The sequence below is a fragment of the Tauraco erythrolophus genome, chromosome 6 (genome assembly GCF_009769465.1).
Source record: "Tauraco erythrolophus isolate bTauEry1 chromosome 6, bTauEry1.pri, whole genome shotgun sequence".
Lineage (NCBI taxonomy): Eukaryota > Metazoa > Chordata > Aves > Musophagiformes > Musophagidae > Tauraco > Tauraco erythrolophus.
The window spans coordinates 34,488,723-34,512,322 of NC_141470.1; the positions used below are offsets into that span (position 1 = coordinate 34,488,723).

The following is a 23,600-nucleotide window of genomic DNA, read 5'->3' on the forward strand; positions in this document are numbered from 1 at the left end:
AGGAACAGATTTTCCAGTTTTATGCCACACATGGTCTCTTAAAGATGCTAGTCTTTAAATAAAACTTGTTTCCTCTCATGCCTTTTCAGACACTTGACCCCATTTCAGTCCGATATGAAAAGGTACCCACTGAGAGCTATTCATGATAAACAAGTGGAAGTAGGAAATAACATTTTTTATAGACTGTGTGTTGCTGGAAGCTGTTTAAGACTTGACATGGGCATTTCCACACTGCCAGAGCCAAAGAGTGTCACTTCTCATCAGGCACCTGCCACCAGGAAACTCACTGAGGCCTATATGCAATGCTGATACAGCTCAGAATCTGCAAAAAAAAAAGAATCATAGAATGGTTTGGGTTGGAAGAGACCCTAAAGATCATCTAGTTCCAATCCACATGCCATGGGCAGGGATACGCTCCACTACACCAGGTTGCCCAAAGCCTCATCCAACCTGGCCTTGAACACTTCCAGGGATGGGGCAGCCACAACTTCTCTGGGCGACCTGTTCCAGTGACTCACCACCCTCTGAGTGAAGAATTTCTGCCTTAGATCTAAACTAAACCTACCCTCTTTCAGTTTAAAGCCGTTACCCCTTTTCCTATCACTACATGCCCTTGTCAAAAGTCCCTCTCCAGCTTTCTTGTAGGTCCCCTTTAAATAAATACTGGAAGGCTGCTAGAAGGTCTTCCTGGAGCCTTCTCTTCTCCAGGCTGAACAACCCCAACTCTCTCAGTCTGTCTGCACAGAAGATGTGCTCCAGCCCTTGGATCATCTTCGTGGCCCTCCTCTGGACCCTCTCCAACAGTTCCATGTCCTTCTGATGTTGGGGACCCCAGAGCTGAATTCAGTACTGCGGGAGGGGGGTCTCCTGCGAGCAGAGCAGAGGGGCAGAATCATCTTCCTCGACCTGCTGGCCGTGCTTCTTTTAATGCAGCCCAGGATACAGTTGGCTTTCTAGGCTGCAAGTGCACATTGCTGGCTCACGTTGAGCTTCCCATCAACCAACACTTCAAGTCCTTCTCCTCAGGGCTGCTCACAATCTATTCTCCACTCAGCCTGTATTTGTGCTTGGGATTGCTCTAATCCATTCACAGGATCTTGCACTTGGCCTTGCTGAACTTCATGAGGCTCACACAGGCCCACCTCTCCAGCCTGTCAAGGTCCCTCTGGATGGCATCCTGTCCCTCCAGTGTGTCAACCGCACCACACAGCTTTATGTCATTGGCAAACTTGCTGAGGGTGCACTCGATCCTACTGTCCATGTTGCCAACAAAGATACAAAACAGCGCTGATCCCGATACCGACCCTTGAGAAACACCACTCATCACTGGTCTCCATTTGGACATCAAACCATTGACTGTAACTCCTTGATTGTGACTACCCAGCCAATTCCTTATCCACCGAGTGCTTACTGAAAAGGTAAGGTTTCTTTGCCACTTCCAAGCAAGGAATCTCTGAGAAGAACTCATATGAGTACAACTGCACTGAAAGCAAAGACTTTTATCAGGAGAGTCTCAAGGTGCAGCTAAGGCTGAAGATGTATCTGTTGGAAAACCTGGAAATGTTCATATATCGTGCTTTGTGTTAAGAGAGAGAGTCTGGAGGCATCAGCCATCCTGGGGATAGAAAATAACTCTCCATAGTGAACTTAGCATATAACTTTTGCACTGAACTGGCCAGTGACAGACTAGGATTAAAAATTCCAAATCACTTGAAAATTCAAGTCAACGGATTTAACTCTTAATGCCAAATCTGGCATATCCACTGCTGCCTGTTTGCAAACCCAGGCCCAGATGTTAGTGGAGACACAGAAATAAAAACAGTTCTTTCACCTTCAGTTACATATGTCCATTAGACACTATCTAGAGTCCAGGAAGTTAGTTTCACGACAGCTCGATCTGAAGATCCTCCCCATACTTTCGGATCAGCTTCATGTGGTTATGGTCCACCGACCATTGCTCTGGAAGGTGCTTGGGCTGCATGCTGTCCAAGAAATGTTGCCGCCAGCGTCTCTCCAACTGCATAAGGGAGCGCAGGCCTCCTTTAGCAAAACACTGCACCACCTTCAGTCCATGTGGCATGTAGCTCTCATTGCAGATCCTGCCAGGACACAAGCAGAGTTTATTTTCACACAGGCCCACTGTCAGACTCTAGACCTGCTGCAATGAACAGCAAGACACTGAAAATGCTTTCAGCTGCGGAATTTAATTACAGACACATGGTAAACTAACCAGGAGGGAGAGTTTTAAGCTTTGCTTCAATGCCAGACTGCTTTCTGGAACACAGTTACACTGGGAAGCTGGTTTCTCTGAACTGAGAAATGCTAAACAAAGCTCTCAAGGTCCATTACAAGCTCCTCAGGAGACAGAATGCAAATTTCTCAAGGCAAGAACCATATGACACTCCAGAGCCCTGATCCTGCCACTGAATTCCCTGCCTGGATAGGTCCTGAGTTATAACATTGGCACATTACAAACAACAGTGAGTGTAACAAGCAGAAAATACTGACTTCGTGCTGACAGACACTAGATGCTAGTTAAGAAAAGATATTTGAGGAGGCTTTGAGAAAGAATAGAGGAGACTTATGATACAACTGTCTTTCAGTCTTCCTCCCTGATCCATCTTTCAAAAGAAGTATAAAATAGCAGAGGGGAAGATGGAGAGCAAGAATAGGAGGAGATTGCTTAAAGAGAAAGGGAAAGAGGGGAAGAAATGAGAGCTGCAGTTCCCAAACCACTGTTGGGTTGAGGGGAGAAAGGGGTAAACAAAAACACAGGGAGAAATGCAGACCATGCTTGTCTGCTTAGAGCCTTATGCAGCAGCACAGACAGTTATCTTCTTCCTATCCTTGTTTTCTAGCTAAACGTACCAAAGTACTTGAGTCTGGTTTCAGTAGCAGGGGAGGGGCTACACGGATAGCCCCTGTAAGGAGCTGCAAGAAGCTTTCCCGGCTTCAAGCTGGACCTGCCTCTGGTCAGGGCTGAGCCCATCGGCGCCTCTGAATAAACACACTTAAGAAGGGACAAAGAAACCCACGCCATGTGGGACCTGCAGTGAAGGGGTGGGTGAGGCAGGGGCCTGGCCCCTGGCCTCCCACGCAGGCGGCTGCCTGCGCTGGGCCACCGCCACTCGACTGCAGATGGCTGTGGTGGTGGCATGGCTCAGAGAGCTCCAAGTGCCCCACTCCCAGGGCACCTGCTGGGCAGAGTTCATCCTGCCAGGACTGCTGAGGTTTGTCCGGCTGGTTGGGCCAGGCGTGGCTGCAGCAGAGAGAGGGCCAAGACCTGAGAGATATGGCTATGCAGACACCAAGGTCAGTGAAGACAGAGCAGGAGGAGGTGTGCTGGAGCTGAGACTCCCCAGAAGCCCGTGGTGAGATGGCAGGTGGCCCTCCTGCAGTCTGTGGAGATCAATGGTGGAGCAGAGATCTACCTGCAGGCTGGAGCAGGTGGCTTTGCCCAAAGAAGGCCGTAACTCTATGGGAAGACCACACTGGGGCAGTCTGTTAGTGAAGAACTGGACCCCATAGGAGGGACCTCACGTTGGAGAAGGTAAAGAGCGTGAGGAGTCCTCCCTCTGAAGAGGAAGGAACAGCAGAAACGACATGTGATGAACTGACAACCCCCATTTCCTCTCCCCCTGTGCGGAAGAAGGTGGAGCCGGGAAGAAAGGAGGGGTGGAGAGAGGGGTTTTCAAGATTTGGCTTTGTTTCTCATTATCCTTTCTGATGTGATTGGTAACGAATTGAATTGTTTCGTCCCCAAGTTTAGTCTGGTTTGCTCATGACCATAATTAGTGCGTGATCCCTCCCTGTCCTTGTCTTGACTCTTGAGCCTTTTGTTCTGTTTTCTCCTCCTCATCCAACCAGTGTGGGGTGGGGGTGAGGAGTGAGTGAGCAGCTGCGTGGTACTTAGTTGCCAGCTGGGCTAAACCATGACAGAACTACAAATCCAGACTCTGCAGGCTTCTACAAATGATAAAGCTACATTTTTAGAAGCCTGTTTTTCCTCTGCAAATCAAATCAAGAATTGTCTCAAATTCAGACACTCCTTAACTTGACACCATTATTTTAGAAAGGATACTTTAATATCCCAAGGAGACCAGCAATGGGGTTTGTCTTATTTTCATTAAAAAGCTGGAGGGGGAAGTTAGCATGCGTGATCCTCAGCTCTGCAAATCCTGCTGGATTTTCTTTTATTTTGCTGCAGCAATATTTAGCCAAGGCTCTGTGTGTAGACAACTTTTTGTTGAACTTAAGTGCCAATATAAATTACTAAAATGTTGTATCTACTGATGAGCTTGTTATACCTAGTTTCCAGACCAGCTGCTTCCTGAAGCATCTCTGGGGTGACTGCCTCTGTGTTAAAGAAGTCCTTGATGCTTTGCAGAAGTTCTGCCCTTCGGAGGTTAGGCAGGCTGTCTGCATTCAGCAGGGCTCGGGCCCCCGAGCGCACTTGCCTGCGCAGAGGGTCCTCCAGCAGACGCACACCTTCCTCAGAGCCGATTGGGGCACCAAACTCCTCAGCCAGCTGCTGCTTTAGATGGTTGTCATAGTAATTAGAGATGGCATGGCAGGATGTGCAGAGTAGGAGCACGTCATGGGAGTTGTGGTCCTTCATCTGGATGGGGAAGTGTCTTCGGTATTCGTGAGGAACAATGTTCTTCCTAGGGAAGACAAACCAGTCAGCTCATTACATTTACCTGGAGCGGCTACTCCCCATTTCCTCCTCTTCTGGCCTACAAAGGGTCAACTAATACTAAAAGTCCAGGAAAACAAAAATAACCAGGGTCAGGAACCTCAGTGCAGCAACAGGTTCTGTAACTTATTTTGATTTGTACTTCTCTCCACAGGTTTTCTGCATTTCTCTTCCCTCCACCCCCTTCCAAAAAGTCACTGCTTTCAATTAAAAAAAAAAAGTGATTCATACTGTAAAACAAATAGAAAGCAATGCACTATGACCAGCATACTTCTCAACTAAACAGCAGCTGCAAAGCAAAAAATCTCACCCTTTGTGACCTCACAGGCTTCAGGCTCACCTAAACCTTTCAAAAATAAAAGGATTAAGTAGCAGAAGGAATAGTACAGCTATTTTCTTTTCAGAAAAGCATGCCATCAGAACAGCGCGTGTTGGCATACTGCTGCCCCCTGTCATTCAGACTGCAGCACATACATGTTTCACATGCTTTGTTCTCTCCAAGGACAGATACCTCTTGCCTCTGGAAGAAGAGGGAAGGTTGGCCTGTTCAGTGTCAAACTTACCCAGACATATACACCTATAGAGCATTCAAACAGTGATAGCCCATTCAGGATGTAAACAACTGTGATGTTTCAGGCCACTATCCAAGCTTCTGGATGCCAAACTAGACACAAACCTCAGTCCTGTTTCAAAAGATACTTTTTTCTCCTGTCCCACAAACTCACCGGATATAGGACTCTCGCTTGCCGCACACAACACACAGGTTCTCTTTGACTGTCAGATAATAATCAACTTGAGACTCCGGACGTCCTGAAGGCTCAAACCGCAGCTTCACAACAAATGGGTCTGTGCTAACTAGCTCTGAAAGGGTAAAGGCAAATAGAGAATACTCAAGACAAATTTGCGTTTGAAAGCTAAAATAATGATACTAAAACATAGGAGTCATCGTAGTGAATCCCCAACAGTATTTCCAATAAGAAAGGATACAAAAAATTCATGCTCAGTTATCTAATAAACAAGGCAAGGAAAAAAAAAAAAAGCTGTATTTCAAATACCAACAGGAAAATGGGTATACTCACCTCCAATCCCCTTGTCCAGATACCACTGAGCCTTCTTGCGATCACAAGTGCACAGGGGTTGTCCATCTGGTGCATGCAGGAAGCAGTTGTCGTACAGTGGAGACTTTCTATGAAACAAGGGCAGCATTACAGCAACTACAATAGTATGCCAAAAACACAGAGCGCTCTATAGCCATGTGTTCCACACTGCAGTTCATGCTGCCTCCTCCAAATCACAGGAGTGTCCCTAAACACACACTTAAGGCTGCTGAGCACTGCACAGGCTGCTGCTAAGAGAAGAACATCTGAAACCTTACTTGGGCTTCACCAACTGACTGTAAGGTGTCTTTGCTCTCCTGCTGACAAGAGAATTGTAACTCTGAATCCCAGTTTTCAAAAGATGCCATCAGCGATAACAGCAATTAAAAAAAAAATTACATTAGAAAACAAAAGAGAAATAAAGTCAAGAAGGACAGTGAGCTAAGAGTAAGCTAAGAGAAAGTGTCAACAGTTTCACGGATCAGCTGCCTAAGCCTGTATTTTAATGTTTTATTAAGATAACTTTTCTAAAACTTAGCGTGAACAGCAATTACTTCATTCATCCAAGGTAAATGCTCCAAAATGGCTCTAGCAGCACTGGGAACCCAAACACGAGTCCATGAGAACAATGAAGCTGAGCTGAGGCCCTCTGAAACACAGGCACCTAACCTTAGTGGCAAAAAGACCTGCTTGAGTGATCTCTGGTGGTTTGTGGCAGTGTGTGGAAGGGCTCTGTTTTGCAGAAAACATTTCCTTACTTTCCCAACCTTCTTCAAACAAAACAAAGAGTGGAGCAGGCTGGGCTCGGGACCACCTGGGAGGAACTGGCCAGGGATACAGACATGTCTCAATACACTGTGGAAATTTCCTTTCTTTACAGCAAGATCACATAAATAAGTACTCAGCAAAGCTCTACCAGCTAAAAAGGTTGATTCATAGGCTATGTAATCTCACAAAAGGACTTCTTCTGAGGTCCCTGGGGGAAAAAAAAAACACCACCAAAAAAACCCAATAATGATACAGGAGGTCTCCTTCCACTGAGCATCAATCACTATGATAATTTGAGTACTTCCCAATTCTAAATGAATAAACATTAAAACTAAACAGGCTTAAAGAAAGGAAGAGTGGAAAAGGACTTTTGAAATTACATCGGTCTTATTAAAAACCAGAGCCAGACTGCTGGAGATGCTGTAAAATACAGTGAGTCTACAGATCTCTCATGAAGTCAAGCGCAGTTAAAAACAATGAACAAAAACAAACATGGGGAGATCTCAATTTAGCTTGGAATGCAATTTTGTTTAAATTGTAATCCTCCCATGAGGTGCAGTCTTTCTGGTTTATATGACACAGGCTCCAGCTGAAAAAAAAAACCAAAACTGAAGAGACTTGCTGTGTACAACACAATAGTGTTAATGACTGCTAATGAAATCAATATAATTGACTGCATTAAAATGTCTTATTGCTAATCCAATAAACTTGAAAAGGAGGAAAACAAATACTAAAATGACTGTTTTTCTTTCCAAATGGTAATTACAGACAATTTTAGTTCCTACATCCACGTGATTAATTCTATTAGATTGTATCCGAACAAAACCAAACATACTAGCTCTCCATGTTTTCCACTGCATTGAGCTTAAATAGATTTCTCTACCTTGTTTTAATTCAAAACCAACTGAACTTTCATTAGCAAAAGGCTGTAAGAATTTAGAATTTGCTCCACAAAAATCACCTGCAGGACACGGATCCTGATTCCAGCAACAGCTGCCCCTGCAAGGCCAAAGTAGTACCATTCCCTCCTCTCTCCCTGGCCAACTCAGAAGCACAGTGCTTCGATGCTGCCATAGACTGTTCCTTCCTGTGCCCTCTGGCATCTCACGTAACCTCTCTCACCCCTTCTAACCTCAGCTTTCAACTCTGCAGAGTACCCCAATGTCTCCGTAGCCACAGTGACCTGGAGCAGCACAGCACAAACAGCAGTCCACGAGGCAGATCCGGCTCACAGGACAAGCTCTATGCAGCTGCCACCTTTCCTATGGAGGAGGCAGGGCACAACTGCTTGGGCAGTAAATGCCACCCAGACAGTCAATCGCCTCATGCTGGGACTCTGCTCCCTAGCTATGCCTCCACAGGAGAAGGAAAGGCAAAAGCTGAAGACAACCCCAAACCTGCTCATGACTTAGCAGAGATCCAAGTGTTGCCCCCACTTTCAATACCACCTAGAGGCAAATGGGGAAAACAGAAACAAGATCTGGCTCCCATGCCTGTTAGGTCCTGTGTTTCTTTTCCTAGCTCATATTATCCACTTTGTTTAATGAATAGAGCATGAGGCATCATTCAAAGTCTTCCATCTGCAGCGTGAAAAGAAAAATGTGCTTGTAGACTTACCGTGCAGAATATCCCACCCCCAGAGGCTTTCGCTTCTGCCTCCGTGGATCTCTGACTTGCTGACTCCCAGAGGGCTGGCCATTCACCGAAGATTTCCGATTCTTCGTTTTCTGAGGGGAGCGTCCCTCTCCACTCTTTTCCTCTCCTGTGCTGCCACTCCTTCTTCCTCTAAATGGGATATCCACCAAGCCCCGGCATTTACCCAGTGCTTTTTCCCAAGCAGCGACAGAGTTTTCAACTTCAGATGTAGCAGGGAGGCTGGCAAATCCCAGCAAATGGAGGAACAGAGCCACTGAGACCTGGGCATCCCTAGCAGCGTAGAGAACCTGCAGAATAGCATAGACATCAAGATACTGACAAACAACAAACACTCCCAAACATTGTCAGTCTAATTCTTGGTACAGTAAAGCCAGAAGTTACATTTATTTCCTTTTGAAGTTCACACGAAGTTCTGGCAGTTGAGTGACACACTCATAACATCACCACATCCCACATTTTTAGGGTCAGTCAGACTTGAAATACTTATGGGTGCCCCCAAGAGTCACAAGGGACTGAAAAAAATTCGGGTCAGCCAGGCCTTTAATGCCTTCCTGCCCCACCAAGCCCTATCTAATTAACAAAAAGCTCCCTCTTGACACACAGTCTACGAATATTCAGTGTGGTTATTTATCCTGTCACTCCCTCTACTGGTCACTGACTTTGCAGACATCTGCAGCATGACACTAAAAGTGACCAAACAAGGAAATCATAATGGTCTAAAGATGGTGAACAAGGTTTCCAGGGTCTCTCTCCAATATTACACTGACTGCTATAGATTGAAGGCAAGAAAATAATAGGGTGAGGTTTTGGGTGCACAAACACTTCTTCAAGGAATCTTGCCTCACAGATCTTTCAGGACCAAAGGAAAACAAGGGTAAAGTATCCAGAGAGAATGGAAGGAAATTATCTTCATGGAAAAGGAGGGAAATGCAGACACAGAGTCTGAAACTGACTTCACACCACAGTCACACATAAGGCTTAGAGGTAGAATCCGAAGCAGGCAGAATCCGACACAGGCTCAGATCTCCCTGTTGTAATGCCTCTTCTCTACTAAGAAGGTTCCTTTTCCTCCCAAAACACTAAGTTGAAGACATACCTGATCTTGAGTTAGTTCTTCTGCCTCCCAGTTGCTGCAACGCACATGAGGAGACTTGTCAAGCGGGCAGTTCAGAACTTTCTCAGCTAAAGACTTAAGGCTAAGGCAGTTGTGAAGTAGATCCTTCCTTCAGTTTAACAAAGAAAGTAAAACAAATATATTAATGCTGAAACTATACGCTCATGCAAATTTGCATGGCCTCACGTACCCTCAACCTGCCAGAACACAATGCACATGATGCATGACTTCACTCAAACAGCACATAGCTGCCTGTCAGTTTTACAGGCCGTTTCCCCCCCCTCTGCTAAAATGTTGTTTCTTGATTTAGTAATTACCTACTGTTTGCAATATGCAAAACAGGCAAGGCTGGGAGTTGGTAACATTTAAGGCCAAAGTGTTTGGCTCTAAACCACCCACTTCTGAAATAAAGAGGTCTATCATAGAGTGATGGACCAGCTGCTCCAGGGATTCATGAGGAGCATGACAGCCAGGCATGATTCAGAGGAATCCTGGCCGCTAGAGACAAGCAGTCCATCCTCAGTGCTAAAAAGGCACTACCGGGTCATCAAACCCGTGCCTCAGATCACTAACACCACACCCAGCCACACATACACTGTACATGAAGGATATTCCCAAGTAAAACATTTTATTTTGGGAAGAATTAAAAATAAGAAAATGACATCGTAATTGTAACCTTTTAATGGAAGCACTGTTATTAGAAGAGAAAATCAGAGCTGGTTTATTTTAGTCATTTTTCAAGAAATCCTGTAATTCCACAGTTCCACTTACATGCCCCTGGCACATTTACCTCATACTTCTAGGCAGTGTTTTCAAACATCTGTTGACATGGTGATCACTCTCACTGCATTACATCACTGTGCCTAGACTTCTTAAAAGCTGAAGCATGATACTCAGAAAAGTCCATATGAGGATTGCATGAGAAGACTAACGGACACAATTAGCATATGAAATCTCCATGAAGATTTCATTTCTACTAAGACCATAGAACAGAAGTATGACATGTTCTTGGGCTACAGCTGTCAATGCCCATGCATTGGACCTACCTGTCTGGTATCATTCAGCATATGCAAATTACTTTAAAAATATTCCCAACTCAAATGATGCCTCAAACAGAGCTGCCTCTGTCTTCAGACACTCACCGCTGTCTCATGGCTAAATACCGGAGATCCACGCTCCCTTTGACTGGAAGGCCATAGTCATGAAGTAACTTGCAAGCATCTTCCCAGCATCCTACCCCAACTTTCAACACAGTGCTATCTGCCATGATGTCCAACAGGGTCTTTGGGATAGTCTGTCCGCTGGCAACAAGCCTGGGCAACCGAACAAGAACGCAGCGGCCACTGGAAGAAGCCATCTGCAGGAGGGATACAGGATTTGCTTTTCCCTCCACAGATACCTGAAATAAAGACAAAAATCAGAGCCTGGGTTGCAGTATTATTAGCAATACTGGAGCTTGAACAAATTGCAAAAGAGGCCATTGAACATCTATCAGTTTACACAGTCAAGTATCATTACACGTCTCTCAAATTTTACTACAAATTATGTGATCTGTTTCACAGTATTACTGTCCCCCCAGATACTTCTTGCCACACTCCAACGAGAGAAACTTGCGCCCTTTCACTCTTCCCCCCCATAGCTGAGCTGGTGGAATAAATCAGACACATTTCTTAATCCACATTAATCCACCACAAAGCCACCCACCACATAAATGTTTATGGCAAACACATTGTTTAACTGTGGCTTATACTAAATACTGTGAGGTGAATAAATTTCCAGCCAAAAAAATGGCAAAGCCAGGCTTTATAAATGACTCAAAGCCTATTTTGAGAGTTTACAAAGCCAAACATGCAAGTGGAAGAGGAACTTTGCTTTCTGGCAGTCTCACTGAGTTTTATCTACTTATCAGTATTATCCTCCTTTTTGGGTTTATTATTCTTAAGAAATTTTTTCTTAAGTATATAGCTGGATTTAAAACAGTGCAAACCCAAGCAACTTCTAGTAAATCACCTTTAAAGAGATATTATACAAAACACAGAATGTCATACTTAGCCATACAATTATCACTATGTTTAATACAGTCAATTTATCACAGGTGTTCAGTAAACGAATACAACTAGTGAACTGACAACTTACAGTCAAGCACACTTAAATGTGAGAACAATCAAAATTAGTGGCTACTTCACTGCCGTCATGACAGATAATCACACAGGCAGTTTTAGTAGTCAGTCCTGTTGTATCCTTTCAAGTAAAGGAATCACTCCTCCCCAGATGATTTCCCATTCCAATTTGCAGTCTAAAGGAGAGGCGCTTCTTCATCACTCACCCACTCACAATCAATTCCAAGTACTGGCCACTTCTCCAGCTCCTTCTTCAGCAAAGGTTCAACACGATCCCAGTCCTCCTGCTCTGAAACTACTACTATGTCTGCACCAAGGGTCCTCTCTACCCAGGAAAAGGTGGGAGATCTGAAGAAGGAAAGCACCTCCTTATCCTCTGCTTTAATCAGTTTCTCATCTCCTGAGTTTACAACTGCTTCCTCTCGCTGACTACTACAGCATGCTTTTCCTTTCCGACGCTGGGTTGCTTTCCACAAAACCAGGCCCCCCACTGCAACACCTAGTAGGGTTGCCAAAGTAATCGTCACTGCTGTTTGCTTGGGCATTTTTTTCAATCCCCTTTTTCCCCCCTTCACTTCACCCACTCAAAATGGCATGGTAGGATTTTATCATGGCCTGCAAAGAAAAAGGAGAGAGGTGGAAATTAAAGACAACTTAATTAAATGTGCTTAGAGGTATTAAATATGCCGACTGGTATCATATCAAGGTTCTACCCGTAACTCGCAATACAGGCAGACAGAAAAAGGTCTGTGCCTCACTTTGATAGACTGGGGGTCAGGGGACAGACTGCTGCAGTGGTGGATTGGGCAGTAAACAGGAGACAGAACGCTGCTGTTGATCGCACCACCAAAACCCTTAAAGGGAATCCATTGATTTATACTGGTGCAACTAGATGCTTCCACAAACTCTTACATTAAAAAAAAACCAACCACAACACACCAACAACCCACAAAACAACAACAAAACAAACACAAAACAGTCAGGACTGTTAACATCTTTTAACTCAGTTTGGAAACAGATCAGCCTAAACATGGATGAGATTACTGCAGAATAAGCATGCTCATCCACGTATTATTAAAAATTAGGCATTGTCCATTACATTCACATCCACACTAAGATCAAATAGCTCTTCAGGCATTGAAAAGCCCTAAAGAAGCAGCATAATATAACCTTCCCTTTATCATACAAAATCTTTACTTCCCTTCAGTAAATTACAATCAATCCTGCCCCTGCATCCCCATCTCCCCAACCCACCCCGTTATTTTTAAAAGTCTGCCCTTACACGTCCTTCGACAAAAGCAGAAGCTCTAACAGCGTTCGGAGCACGGGCACGGACCTGAGCCTGCCTGAACGCCTGGGAAGCGACAAGTAATTCACTCTCACTTCTCAGACCGAGCGAGAAGGCTGAAGGCAATGAGGGCCACCCGCACCAACGGCCTCTCCCCTCGCTGCATCAGCTCCCACCTCTTTGGGAACCGGAGGATGCCGGTGCAGACCGCGGCCCTGTGATCCCTGGTAGCCCCTTTCTGCGGATCCCCCCATCCCATCCCGCCCCAGCAGGGGAAGCCCCGATGAGCCAAACCGCCCCCCGCTCAGCCCCAGCGCGGGGACGCCGGCCGGGCTGCGGAGGCTCAGGCCGCCCGCCATGGGGAGACGAGCGGCCGGCAGCGGCTCCGGAAGCAGCGGTGCGCCCCGGGCCGAAAGCTACGCGGAGGGGTAAGCCAGGGACCCAGGGCTGGGGCCTGGCCACCGCAGGCCACCACCAGAGAGAGCCGAGAGCGCTGCCCTGGGCCGCCCCGCAGGCCCCAGCGGGATGGGGGCGTGTAGGGAGGGGAAGCCGGGGCACCGGGGCGGAAGGGCGCTGCCCGTTTTAGGCTTGCTCGGGACTCTAGCGGGAAGAGGTCAGCCGCCCCGCCGTGGGGAGCGGGCAGGCGGGAAGCGCCGAGGGTCCGGCGAGGAGGCCACAGCCTCACCGGCCTGCGCAGCCAGCGCACCTACCGGTGCGGCCCGCCCCCGGGCTGCGCGGGGCAACCTAACCTCTCCCCTCCCGGCCCCTGCCGCGCCGCCGCCCGGCCCGCAAGCGCCCCGCCGAGGCGCCCACCTGCCCGCCCGCTACCTGCGTCTCCGCGGAACTGTTGTCTCCGGCAACAGGAACGACCCGCAGGGTAGTTGCCGCGCTCACCGGGAGGCTTAGAGTGGCGGACGCTTCCTCTTTCCCAGAGGTGCGAGCGGGCAGTGGGCGCCGCCATGTTGTACGGCAGCCGCCCCCTGGGCAGCTGAGGCCGGGCGCGCGGCGGCTCTCGGTACCGGCCCGGCCCACAGGGGAAGACGTATCCTGCCGCCTCGGTCGCTTCGGGTCGTGTTTCCGCTCCCGGGGCGGCGGGAGCCGCCCAGGCCGCAGCCTGCGCTCGGGGCGGCCAGCCCGGAGAGGGGCCGGTGGTGGGAGCTCCGCGCGGGAGCAGCGGGCGGTGGCGCGGTTGCGGTGACCTGTCCCTGAACGGGCGTTAGCGTGCCTTCAGCCGGGGGAACAGCACCTCAGAAATAATGCTGGGGAATCAAACACTAATGCAAGCATTGAAAAGTGAGCTCTTCTTAGAAGGCGTCTGAAGTGAGCAGAGAGGCGTGTTTGCGAGCGGGAAGGCTTGACGGACAAGCCGCAGCTGGGTCGTGGGAGCCACCCGCAGCCGGAGCGTGTCCGGGAGCGGGCGGGCGACACGGAGTCCTGCGGGGCCGGCAGCGCCGAGGCCTGCGAGGAGCAGCCGCGGACCTGCCGCTGGAAGGCAGCGCTGCCCACCGCCTCGGGCCCGAGCGGGACCCCTGCCCGGCGGCCAGGGCCCTCCGCCTGGGGAAGGGAAGCGGGAGCCCGGGCAGAGGCAGCAGAGCGAACGGAAGGTGAAGCACAAAGGCAGACCGGAAAATAAAAAGCAAATCGCAGCCATCTCCGAAGTGGCAAACTGGAAGAAAACAAAAAGGGAAAAATCAAGTGGAAAGGATTAAGGGTTTAACAGAGGAATAACGATGGCAAAGCTCGTGTGTGAGGAACAAGTATGAACATCAGAACTGTGACACCACAACACACGGACAACTATACAGCCAGCTGCTGTGTTCAGGGTTATCCTCAGAAAGTCTTGAGGCCAAGATTGTCAAAAAGCAAACAGGTTGCCAGCCCCAATTCCATTGCAACTGAAAGGGATCTGAGCACCCAATTGCTTTGAGTTCCTTTGCAATTCCCAATATTTCCCAATTATTGTGCAGTTAGAACTCGGCTAGTTGCATGTTTGAAGGAGACACTGAAACCACAGGAAATACTGCTTTAAATGGCTCTGACAATTTGACAGCATCAAATTTCATTTTAACTTTGCTGCTTGTAACAATCACCAGGATAGGAGGATCTCCCTAGCAGAGGCTCAGCATGTAGCAGATTGTCCGAGGGGTGCAACAAAGCAGCTAATGGCTGTCGTCAGGGAAAAATCTATAGAAGCAGTATTTTTTCCTGTTTGTAGGTGAATGCTTGCTTCTTTCCCTCCCACCTCCATCCCTGTTTAAAAAAAAAAAAAAACAAACAAACAAAACACCTCAGGAATGAGGTAGGGACTAATTAATAGCAAACAAGCAACATAGTTGGTTTCCAGATCTCTGAGCAAGTAGGGCCCTCTCCTTATCAGAAATAAGATGACCAGACCATTAAAGCTTAAACAGCTGCATGTTCTAAGGACCTGGTCTAAGCCCAGGATGGTATGATCACACCAGGTCTCACTGGTGGTGGGGTCACATGAAGAAAGTTTGTTTTCCATTGAGTTATGTCTGTATTTTGAATGTACAAATGCTTTATACCGGAGAGTTACAGCTTCAGTGTAAGAAGCCCATCTGCAAAGACCCTCAGTCTTTCTCTACAGTGAAGAAATTTTTATCCATTTTTATATTTATCCACTGGGTGTTACAAAGCACTGCAATATCACACACTGCAGTAATTAACGCATCTTGTCTCTGGTTCATTCTCCTCTACAGGGAAAATCTGTGTCTCCCTTACAGTCACAACCTGGCCACAGCTTCTCCATCCATCCCCTCTGATCCGATGCACCAGACACAGCTGACCAGATGAAATGGAGGTCACCAAGGAGGAGCAAGCCCTACTCCAAAGTTCATCACATGACTCACGCTCAGCAGAAAAAGCTGGAGGGGTCTGGCTGTAACTGAGTTTCCTACAGTGAGATGGACATGTTCTCCCTCCTTCTCTCCCTCCCTCTTCCCTTCACACCCCACAATGTATAATACTTTGTTCTACATGGGCTCCAGGATCCAGCTGCCCCATTACAGGGTAGGCAAGGCATCCTAAAGAGAACTCTATCAGAGCTCAAGATGAGTTCAGAATAGCGACCAAATCTGAAAAAATCTGCAAAGTTTGTTCATAGCTGGACCCATTTGCAATAAACTGGCATCTGCCCAGAAATCTGAAATAGACTGGTTTTTCCTTTTACAAATTGTTTATTTTAGTTTCTAAGGTAATAGGAGCTTAAACATTAAGTTACAAAAGAGAGAAAAACAATAAAATACCCCAGCACTTATTACACAGTGAAAGTCTCACAGAAAAGATACTATATAATGGAACCCCCAAGTCTAGTTTTTCCACAATAACAAGATTGTATCCTTGGCTGCATTTAAAGCCTTTATTTTTCATGGCATCACTGACATAAACATACTCCTGTAAACCACAGGTCCCTTTAACAGCTTGTCTTACTACCTGCATAGCCATTTATTCAAATATAAAGGTTAAATTAAAAATAAATGAAAGCAACTCATGCATGAGTGCACTCTGGGGAAAAAAAAACCCAAACCAACCAACCCAAACAAAAAAAAAAACCCTAAGTTGCCAACACCTGATGGAGACATTGCTGAAGATGTGAAGGTAACGAAGTGAGTAAACACCAACTGCTAGCTTAGCCTTACTTATGAGAAATCTGTTGCAGCAGGTACCTGGAAGCCTTTACATGGTAAACAGCAAGATTCACTTTTCTTTCCGTCTCTGTAGCCTGATCTGAGATCCGTGCAGAGGTCTCTGTCAAAAGACTCATTTTTAGCCTTATTTCCTAAGGAAAGAAGGCTTATGCAATTACACTGTCTGTTGGTGTTTCTGCCTGTGGGTCCCCTTTCTTCCCCCCTTTCCTTGCCAAAAAATCATGTTTAAGCCATTGCCTAATTTCATCTAAATTTGTACAAAGGTAGCTTCTGTGAAATGCAAAGCCAAATTGATGAAATAGATCCTAATAAAGCTGTCGCTGATAAAATGGCAAGCATGTGCAGACACTGCTTAATGAGAATCAAACACATACATATAAGAATCCACACAGCAGTACCACATGAGGGCAAGTCCATAGGAAACCAGGCTTCATTTGTTCTGCTGATCACAGAAAAAAAAAAAAAAAATTTATAACCATACTAGCTCGTCCTTTAACAGGGAGAGGACTAGGGCAGATGACTCAATGTTCAAAGGAAAATCAATGATTGTGGAATATCAAAGGAAAGAGGCTCCAGTCAAGAAAATTGCTGTTAGCAGACAATGAGCAGAGAGCTGCGTGTAGTCCCCACTAGCTCATTAATAACACTCTATTTGGGGCCCCATCCCAAGCTCCAGAAGACAGACAAGCTTGCAGCATTTCAACTCCTAATGTGATTTATCTTCCTTCTGTCAATGCTAGCAACCCCACGACTACATATTCAAACCAGTCATTTTGAGCGGGGTTTGTTTTAACAGGGCTGATACCAGGGAGGCAGTAGGACCGCTTCTTTCATAAAAAGCCAAAATGAAATCAGTTTCAATCAACTGTGAAGGTTCATCCTAAACATGGAGTTTCACACTGCAACAAGGTGGAGAGAAGATTTAGCTCCTGATAAAACTGCAATTCTGCTTCCCCCTTCTACCTGTAGGCGTTCTTCTACTGCCTCACTTCTGCAAACACTGGTGCCAGTTTGATTCAAGGAATTAAGTGAGCAGAAAGCTAGCACAGAAAAAAATAAGAGTTTTCTTCTGGTTGAATTCCTTGAACCAGCTCACCATAGAGCTAGATCTCAGTGAAACTATACCCTGAGCCAAAAGATGAATCAGTGGTAACTCACTGCAGGGATCTGCCAGAGTTTGCAGGTTTTGCAAAGAAGCTCAAAAAACTGCTGAGAGGTGTGAGCTGCCAGATTGATCTCATGAGGATGAGTTGTATTAACACTGATCATCACCAACGTTTTTCTTCATTAATTGCCAACTCCTTCATTGCCTATGTGGGAATAGAGAGGAATTTCACAATTCCATTTCTTGAAGAGCTGCTTAACTTACCCCAGTGGTTTAGTTCCAGAAGGCACACTAAGTTGGCCTCATAGTTCATAGCTGCTCAGAAGATGACATCCCTCCATCTCCCAAAACTCCACTCCCAGCTGGGCACACCTAACCCAATAGGCTGTTCCTTATCTCCCATTTCCTTTCCAGTTGACTCCTCCCCTCTATTGCCCACTTGTTAAATTCCAATCAAAACATCTTTTGTGCTTTATTTCATGCTGCTTTTGAGGCATGGAGGACACTATAAACGTCCTACCGAATTAAGCTCTTCAGTTTGGTCTGTGACATTCAAACAGTCTCAGTACAGCACCCCATGTGCTAACGTGTCCAACAGAACAGTAACTTCATCAAGTCCAATCTGTTTGGCTAAGTACTGTCCACACCTTAATTCCATTCCAAGCTGTGGAAGGTTCCTATTAAAGTAGAAAAAGATGCTCCATTGATGCTACTTCAGCGTGACTCAGGCCAGTATGTGTTTTGAAGAGATTACAGCACTCTGGCATTATTAACAAAGCAACACATTATTTTCAAAGGAAAATGTTACCAGTATAAGTCATGATCATTTCCTTAGGTGTTATATTCAAAATTAATTCAAACAAAGGAATCAGAGGTAAAAAGAATGCTTACCATCACTTTTTTTAACCTATATGGTCATGTGAGAGAATATTGCATTTAGCAGAACAGACTAGGAGTCTTCTACTATTTTTCTTTCAAATTCTGACAACATGGTATCTTCTGCCTGATGAATGTCAAAGAAAGTGTACCTTCCCAATGAGCAAAACTGGCAAACTGGTAACAAGAGACAAGGAGAAGGCTGAGGTACTCAACAATTTTTTTTGCCTCAGTCTCCACTGGCAACCTGTCTTCCCATATCTCGAGTGGATGGACTGCAAGACAGGGACTAGAGCAGCAAAGTCTCTCCCATTGTAAGAGAACATCAGGTTCATGACCACCTGAGGAAGTGGAACATACATAAGTCTATGGGACTCGACAAGATGCATCCAGAGTCCTGAGGGAATTGGCTGAGGGAGTTGAGGTTGTTCAGCCTGGAGAAGAGGAGGCTCCAGGGAGACCTGCAATAGCAGCCTTCTAGTACTTAAAGGGGGCTTATGAGAAAGATGGGGACAGACTTTTTAGCAGGGCCTGTTGCAATAGGACAAGAGGTAATGGTTTCAAACTAAAAGAGTGTAGATTTAGAGCAAATATAAGGAAGAAGTTTTTTACAATGAGAGTGGTGAGGCACTGGAACAGATTGCCCAGAGACATGGTAGATGTCTCATCCCTGGAAACATTCAAGGTCAGGCTGGATGGGGCTCTGAGCAACCTGATCTAATTGAAGATATCCCTGCTCACTGCAGGGGGCAACAGATGACCTTTAAAGGTCTCTTCCAACCCAAACTATTCTATGATTCTATGATTCTTTTGGATTGCTTACAAATGTGATTTAAAAAACCTCAGTTAAATCTTCCCTGAAAATTCTAGCACTGGGGGTTTAGGGAATAATTTTATTTCTATTTGTCCATGTAAGCACACATCTTTCCTAGAGTCTGGATCCAGAACATGGAAAAAAGCACTGGAGATTTTATTGTGTTGCATTTCAAATGAAAGGTTCCTACACCTATTTACTTCAATACAGAAAACAAAGATATCCATCCTGAACAATACTTTAGGAAAGAGGAAAAAATGAACCACATGACAAAAGTGACAGCTGCAGTGTTCAAGGCCAGGTTGGATGAGGCTTTGAGCAAGCTAATCTAGTGGAAGGTGTCCCTGCTCATGGCAGGGGGGTTGGAACTAGATGATCTTTAAGGTCCCTTCCAACCCAAACCATTCTATCATTCTGGGATTCCGTAATGTATTTCTGGAGGGCTCTCAGATTATATGGTGATGTGAACTGTCTGAAAATTACAGACAAGACAATGGAATACAAACTGACAGAGTCAGTTTAGAGTCTATAGGTAGCAAAATGTAATGCCACTTACCTATGTTGGTAATTCAGGAGTGAGCAACAGTTTCTAATATAATTGTAAGGGCATAGAATTTCATGGCATGCAAGCAAAAGAGCTATACAATCTGATTTATACCAGTGCAATTTACCTGTGTCTGAAGCTAAGGTAATAAACACAAATCGTGATGGACAAGGTTTTTGCCTCTCTATACTGAGGCTTGCTAGACATGTTACATCGCAATAGGTACCCATCAACAACTGTAACTAGAAAGAAATCGTCATATATCTCAGATGCAGAAGAGATTAACAATGTTAATATTAAAGTGAAAGCAACAGCCAATTATCATTCTAATAGAAAACAGTTAAGAGAATGTGTCTGGATAGTCCTCTCAAATTATTATTATGCCTGTAATTAAGTTGATATTTATACCTACTGATATCACGTACAGAAAAAAGTTACATAAAAAGTCGAAGTGTAAGAAATGTTCTATATTTTTAATACATTTTCTTACATTCTTTTTTTTTTCCAATTAGAAGGAAAAGTTTTGGGTTTTTTTTGTTATATGTTAGAAGTAAGGCTATAGTGCTGCCAACTAAAAAGTATGGTTTATAGGATTTAATATTCTTTCTCTAATCTTAACCAAGAAGAATCTCACAGCTTTTAACTGACTTTTTATAATGAAATAATGTAAGTTTCTACTGAAAAGCTGCCACTGGAACATGGCAGCAGTCTAACAGTACTCAGCAGTGTTGCTATACCACAGTTTATGTCAGGAAGGGTTTGTTTGTTTGAAAGCTTGGAGACTCCTAATTCCCAGCAGGTGCAGTTCCACACAAAGAAGGCCAGGACTGTCAGGCTAATACCTCAGCTTTCAGTTCCAGAGGTACTGGTGCCAGTTCACCTGCACCTGTGGGGAAATACAGACCTGAAAGTTTCAAGCTGCAGGTCCGGGACTACTCACTCACCTTGTGCGCAGGGAGTATGCAGTCAGATGCTGCAAGGTGGGACTGGGGGCTCCGCGCTGCACCTCACCGACGTTGCTCTTCAAACGACGCTCCTATTGTCTTATACAGCATCAGATGTTACATGTGAGGGACAGGGTCCTGTGAAAGAGAAAAGGTATTTTTCCCCACAAACACACTGGTTAGGGTGTTGTAAAACAGTGAAGGACAACACAGATCAGTTCCACCTGTTTAGCCAGCTGCCTTTTGCAGTTTTGTTGATACTGACAAGTAAGAGAAGAAAATTAATTTGTATTTCCAACAGTCTTCTGGGGCTCCAGAGAGGTCTACTCACTCACTGAGAAGGGGCAACCCTCCTATTTTCAGTGTTGCTCGGGTAAGAGCAGGGAGGACCAAGCAATAAAGCCTCACAGAGCCTCATAAAAACTGTTAAAGGGGAAAAAAAAAAAATCAACAAAATTCTAAAGACATAATTTTCGGAAATACCACAGAGATCTCTCATCGCTTATGGAGGACAAACCCCACTGCAAACCGTACGCACTTGGGGTATCTTTTTCCCCTCATCCTCCCCGCAGGACCCTGCGGGGCACACCTCGCACCCCCCGGCGGGCCGGCCGTGGCTCCGGAGAGGTCCCTTCCCCTTCACCTGGATCGGGGACGACGCCCGCTCGCGGCAGCACCTGCCCGGCCGCCCCCTCCTCCCTGCCGGCCGCGGGGCGGCTGGCGGCAGCGAGCCCCTCGGGCGGGCAGCCCCTCGGGCAGCGAGCAGCAGCGGCGGCGGCGGGAAACGTCCTCCCGCAGGTCCTCAGAGCGACGAGTGTGCCCGTCCCCGCCGCGCCGCTACAGGAGCGAGTTAAAAAGCGGCAACGGTGGCAGCGGCGCGACGTTAGAGTCGGGCCGGGAGGCGCGGGCTGCAGCTGAGGATCAGCTGCTGAGGGGAGCGGGGAGGAGCCAGCGGGATCAGGAAGCGGCGGAGTGTCTAACACCTCTCTGCCATGGCTGGCTAAAGAAAAATCATCATAACCATAACAAGGGGGGAAGCGGGGGAGGGGAGGCGGCGGCGGGGGAAGGGGCGGCGGGGGAAGGAGCGGCGGGGAGCGGCGCAGGCGGCAGCATGAAGAGGAGAGGCGGCCGGGGGGGCAGCATGCGGTCGGTGGTGGGGTTCCTGTCCCAGCGGGGCTTGGAGGGGGACCCCCTGCTCACCCAGGACTTCCAGCGGAGACGCCTGCGGGGCTGCAGGAACCTCTACAAGAAGGACCTCCTGGGCCACTTCGGCTGTGTCAATGCCATTGAATTCTCCAACAATGGAGGCCAGTGGCTGGTCTCAGGTAAAGCGAACGCTCCCCGTCCCTCGCCCCCTCCCGCCACCCCCTCCCCAGAAAGCATCTTCTTCCTCCTCCTCCTCGGCCGCCTCCCCCGCGGCCCGCGGGAAGGGGAGGGGAGCGGAGCCGCGGCGGCGCTCAGAGTCATTTCTCAAACCCACCGGTGCCCGGGAATAATGTTTCCCAAGTAGAGATCTAAAATGGTTGACAGGTTTTAAATTCTACTATTATTGGGGGGCGGAGGGGGAAAGCCCTGGACAAAGTTTTTAGGAGAGTGCTTCCAGGGCGCGAGGGGTGGAAGCTGGGGGTGCCTCTATATTTGATGGCTCGCGTGTTTTGCCCCTTAAAAGAGGATTTTATTATTTTGGGGAGACGACGGCAGAGCGGAAACAACCCCGCGGCGTGCATTGTGGGCGCCGGGTGACATTTGTCAGCGTCGTGCCCCGGGCCGGCTTCCCCAGAGAACAGGCGGGGGTCAGCGGTCGCTGCCGGGGGCCGGGCCGGAGTTCGGCCGGCGGGGTGGGGGGCTGCAGTCCCGCTGGGGGTCGGGCGGAGAACCGGATCTGTTTAATTTAGGGACCGGTCACTTTGGGACCAGCCCCCGTCTCCGTTTGGGGGAGGGGAGTCGGGTTTTGTTTTGTTCCTCCTTCCTGCGCTTGCCGGGCGCGTTTAGGGGTGTGTGGGGAATTATTTTCGTGGTGATGTTTTTTGGGTTCAGGTCCCCACTGTTGCCTGCTGGGGCTGAGGGAGCCATGGGGCGGGGGGATGCTGCCAGGTGAGAGGAAGGCGAGGGCTTGACATCAGCGGCGACACCGAGGATGGGGAAAGGCTCCGCACCCCCTTCCCCACGCCGGGGAGGGGCTGCGGGGCTCGGCGGCCGGCTGCTTGCCTCCCCCCCACCCCAGCAGCCCTTGGCGCAGGTGCCTCTTCCTCCTTCCCCGCCTCCGGGCTCGGAGGGGCGGCGGGGGAAGGAGGCAACTTCAGGCCGGGGCCTGGCCGGGCGCTGCAGGCCGCGCTCTCCTCGGGCGGCTCGTAGCGACAGGCCGGGGAATCGAGGGCCTATCCCGCCCGCGGCGGGGCACGGCACGGCGCGGCGCCGCCGGTCCCCGAGGGCTCGGGCCTTGAGGGAGTGCGGCGCTCCTCTCCCGCCGAGCCGGGGGACCCTGCGCCCCGCCGCGAGGGGACAGAGCCCTTCGGGGCGGCGCGGCGGGGGCAGCCAGCCTGAGAGGGGCTCCTCCTGCCGCGCCGCCCCGGGGACGGCCTGGCCGCTGAGCGCGGTGTCCATTGCAGGCCGCGGGCGGGGGCGTCGTGTCCCGGCCGCCCCACGCTCTCGCGGGAAGCGGGCTGGAGAGAAGGGCTCCCCTTCTCCTACCCTCCCGCCAGCTGGGATCGGCGGCAGCTCCCTCCTCCGGGGCCGGGCTGCAGCGGGGATGGCCCATTCCCAGTCGTATGGGGCTTAGGCCCTCGGGGGAATTGCAGAGCTCCTTGGCACAAGGCCGTAGCAGCTTTGTTGAGAGGGGTCTCCTTGCTTAAAAGGAGGCAATGGCCTGATTACCAGCCGAGGGTTGGAGGAGGGGCGAGAGGGTTCGGT

The 23,600-nt window shown here is 48.0% G+C and overlaps 2 protein-coding genes across 9 annotated transcripts in view; one reads left to right on the plus strand and one right to left on the minus strand.

Annotated features, from left to right (window-relative positions):
- Nucleotides 1–680: 680 nt before the first annotated feature.
- EXD2 (exonuclease 3'-5' domain containing 2) lies at nucleotides 681–21,923 on the minus strand. 8 transcript variants are annotated; one of them, XM_086614093.1, is made up of 10 exons: nucleotides 21,891–21,923; nucleotides 20,691–20,828; nucleotides 11,658–12,066; nucleotides 10,474–10,730; nucleotides 9,314–9,440; nucleotides 8,179–8,504; nucleotides 5,776–5,882; nucleotides 5,422–5,557; nucleotides 4,308–4,664; nucleotides 681–2,099 (listed from the first exon to the last, which is right to left on the minus strand). In XM_086614093.1, the coding sequence occupies exons 3-10, from the start codon at nucleotides 11,994–11,996 to the stop codon at nucleotides 1,883–1,885; spliced, it is 1,866 nt and encodes a 621-aa protein (XP_086470219.1). In that variant the 5' UTR covers nucleotides 11,997–12,066; nucleotides 20,691–20,828; nucleotides 21,891–21,923; the 3' UTR covers nucleotides 681–1,882. The 8 variants fall into 8 exon arrangements, with proteins under 8 accessions (XP_086470219.1, XP_086470218.1, XP_086470222.1 ...); XM_086614092.1 differs by lacking the exon at nucleotides 21,891–21,923 and adding an exon at nucleotides 21,334–21,368; XM_086614096.1 differs by lacking the exon at nucleotides 21,891–21,923 and having other exon boundaries at nucleotides 11,658–11,799; nucleotides 20,691–20,781.
- The window catches only part of DCAF5 (DDB1 and CUL4 associated factor 5), a 78,045-nt gene continuing 76,246 nt past the window's right edge, over nucleotides 21,802–23,600 (plus strand). The window contains 1 exon segment of the mRNA XM_086614090.1: nucleotides 21,802–22,015. Within this exon segment, the coding sequence (XP_086470216.1) occupies nucleotides 21,802–22,015 (214 nt within the window).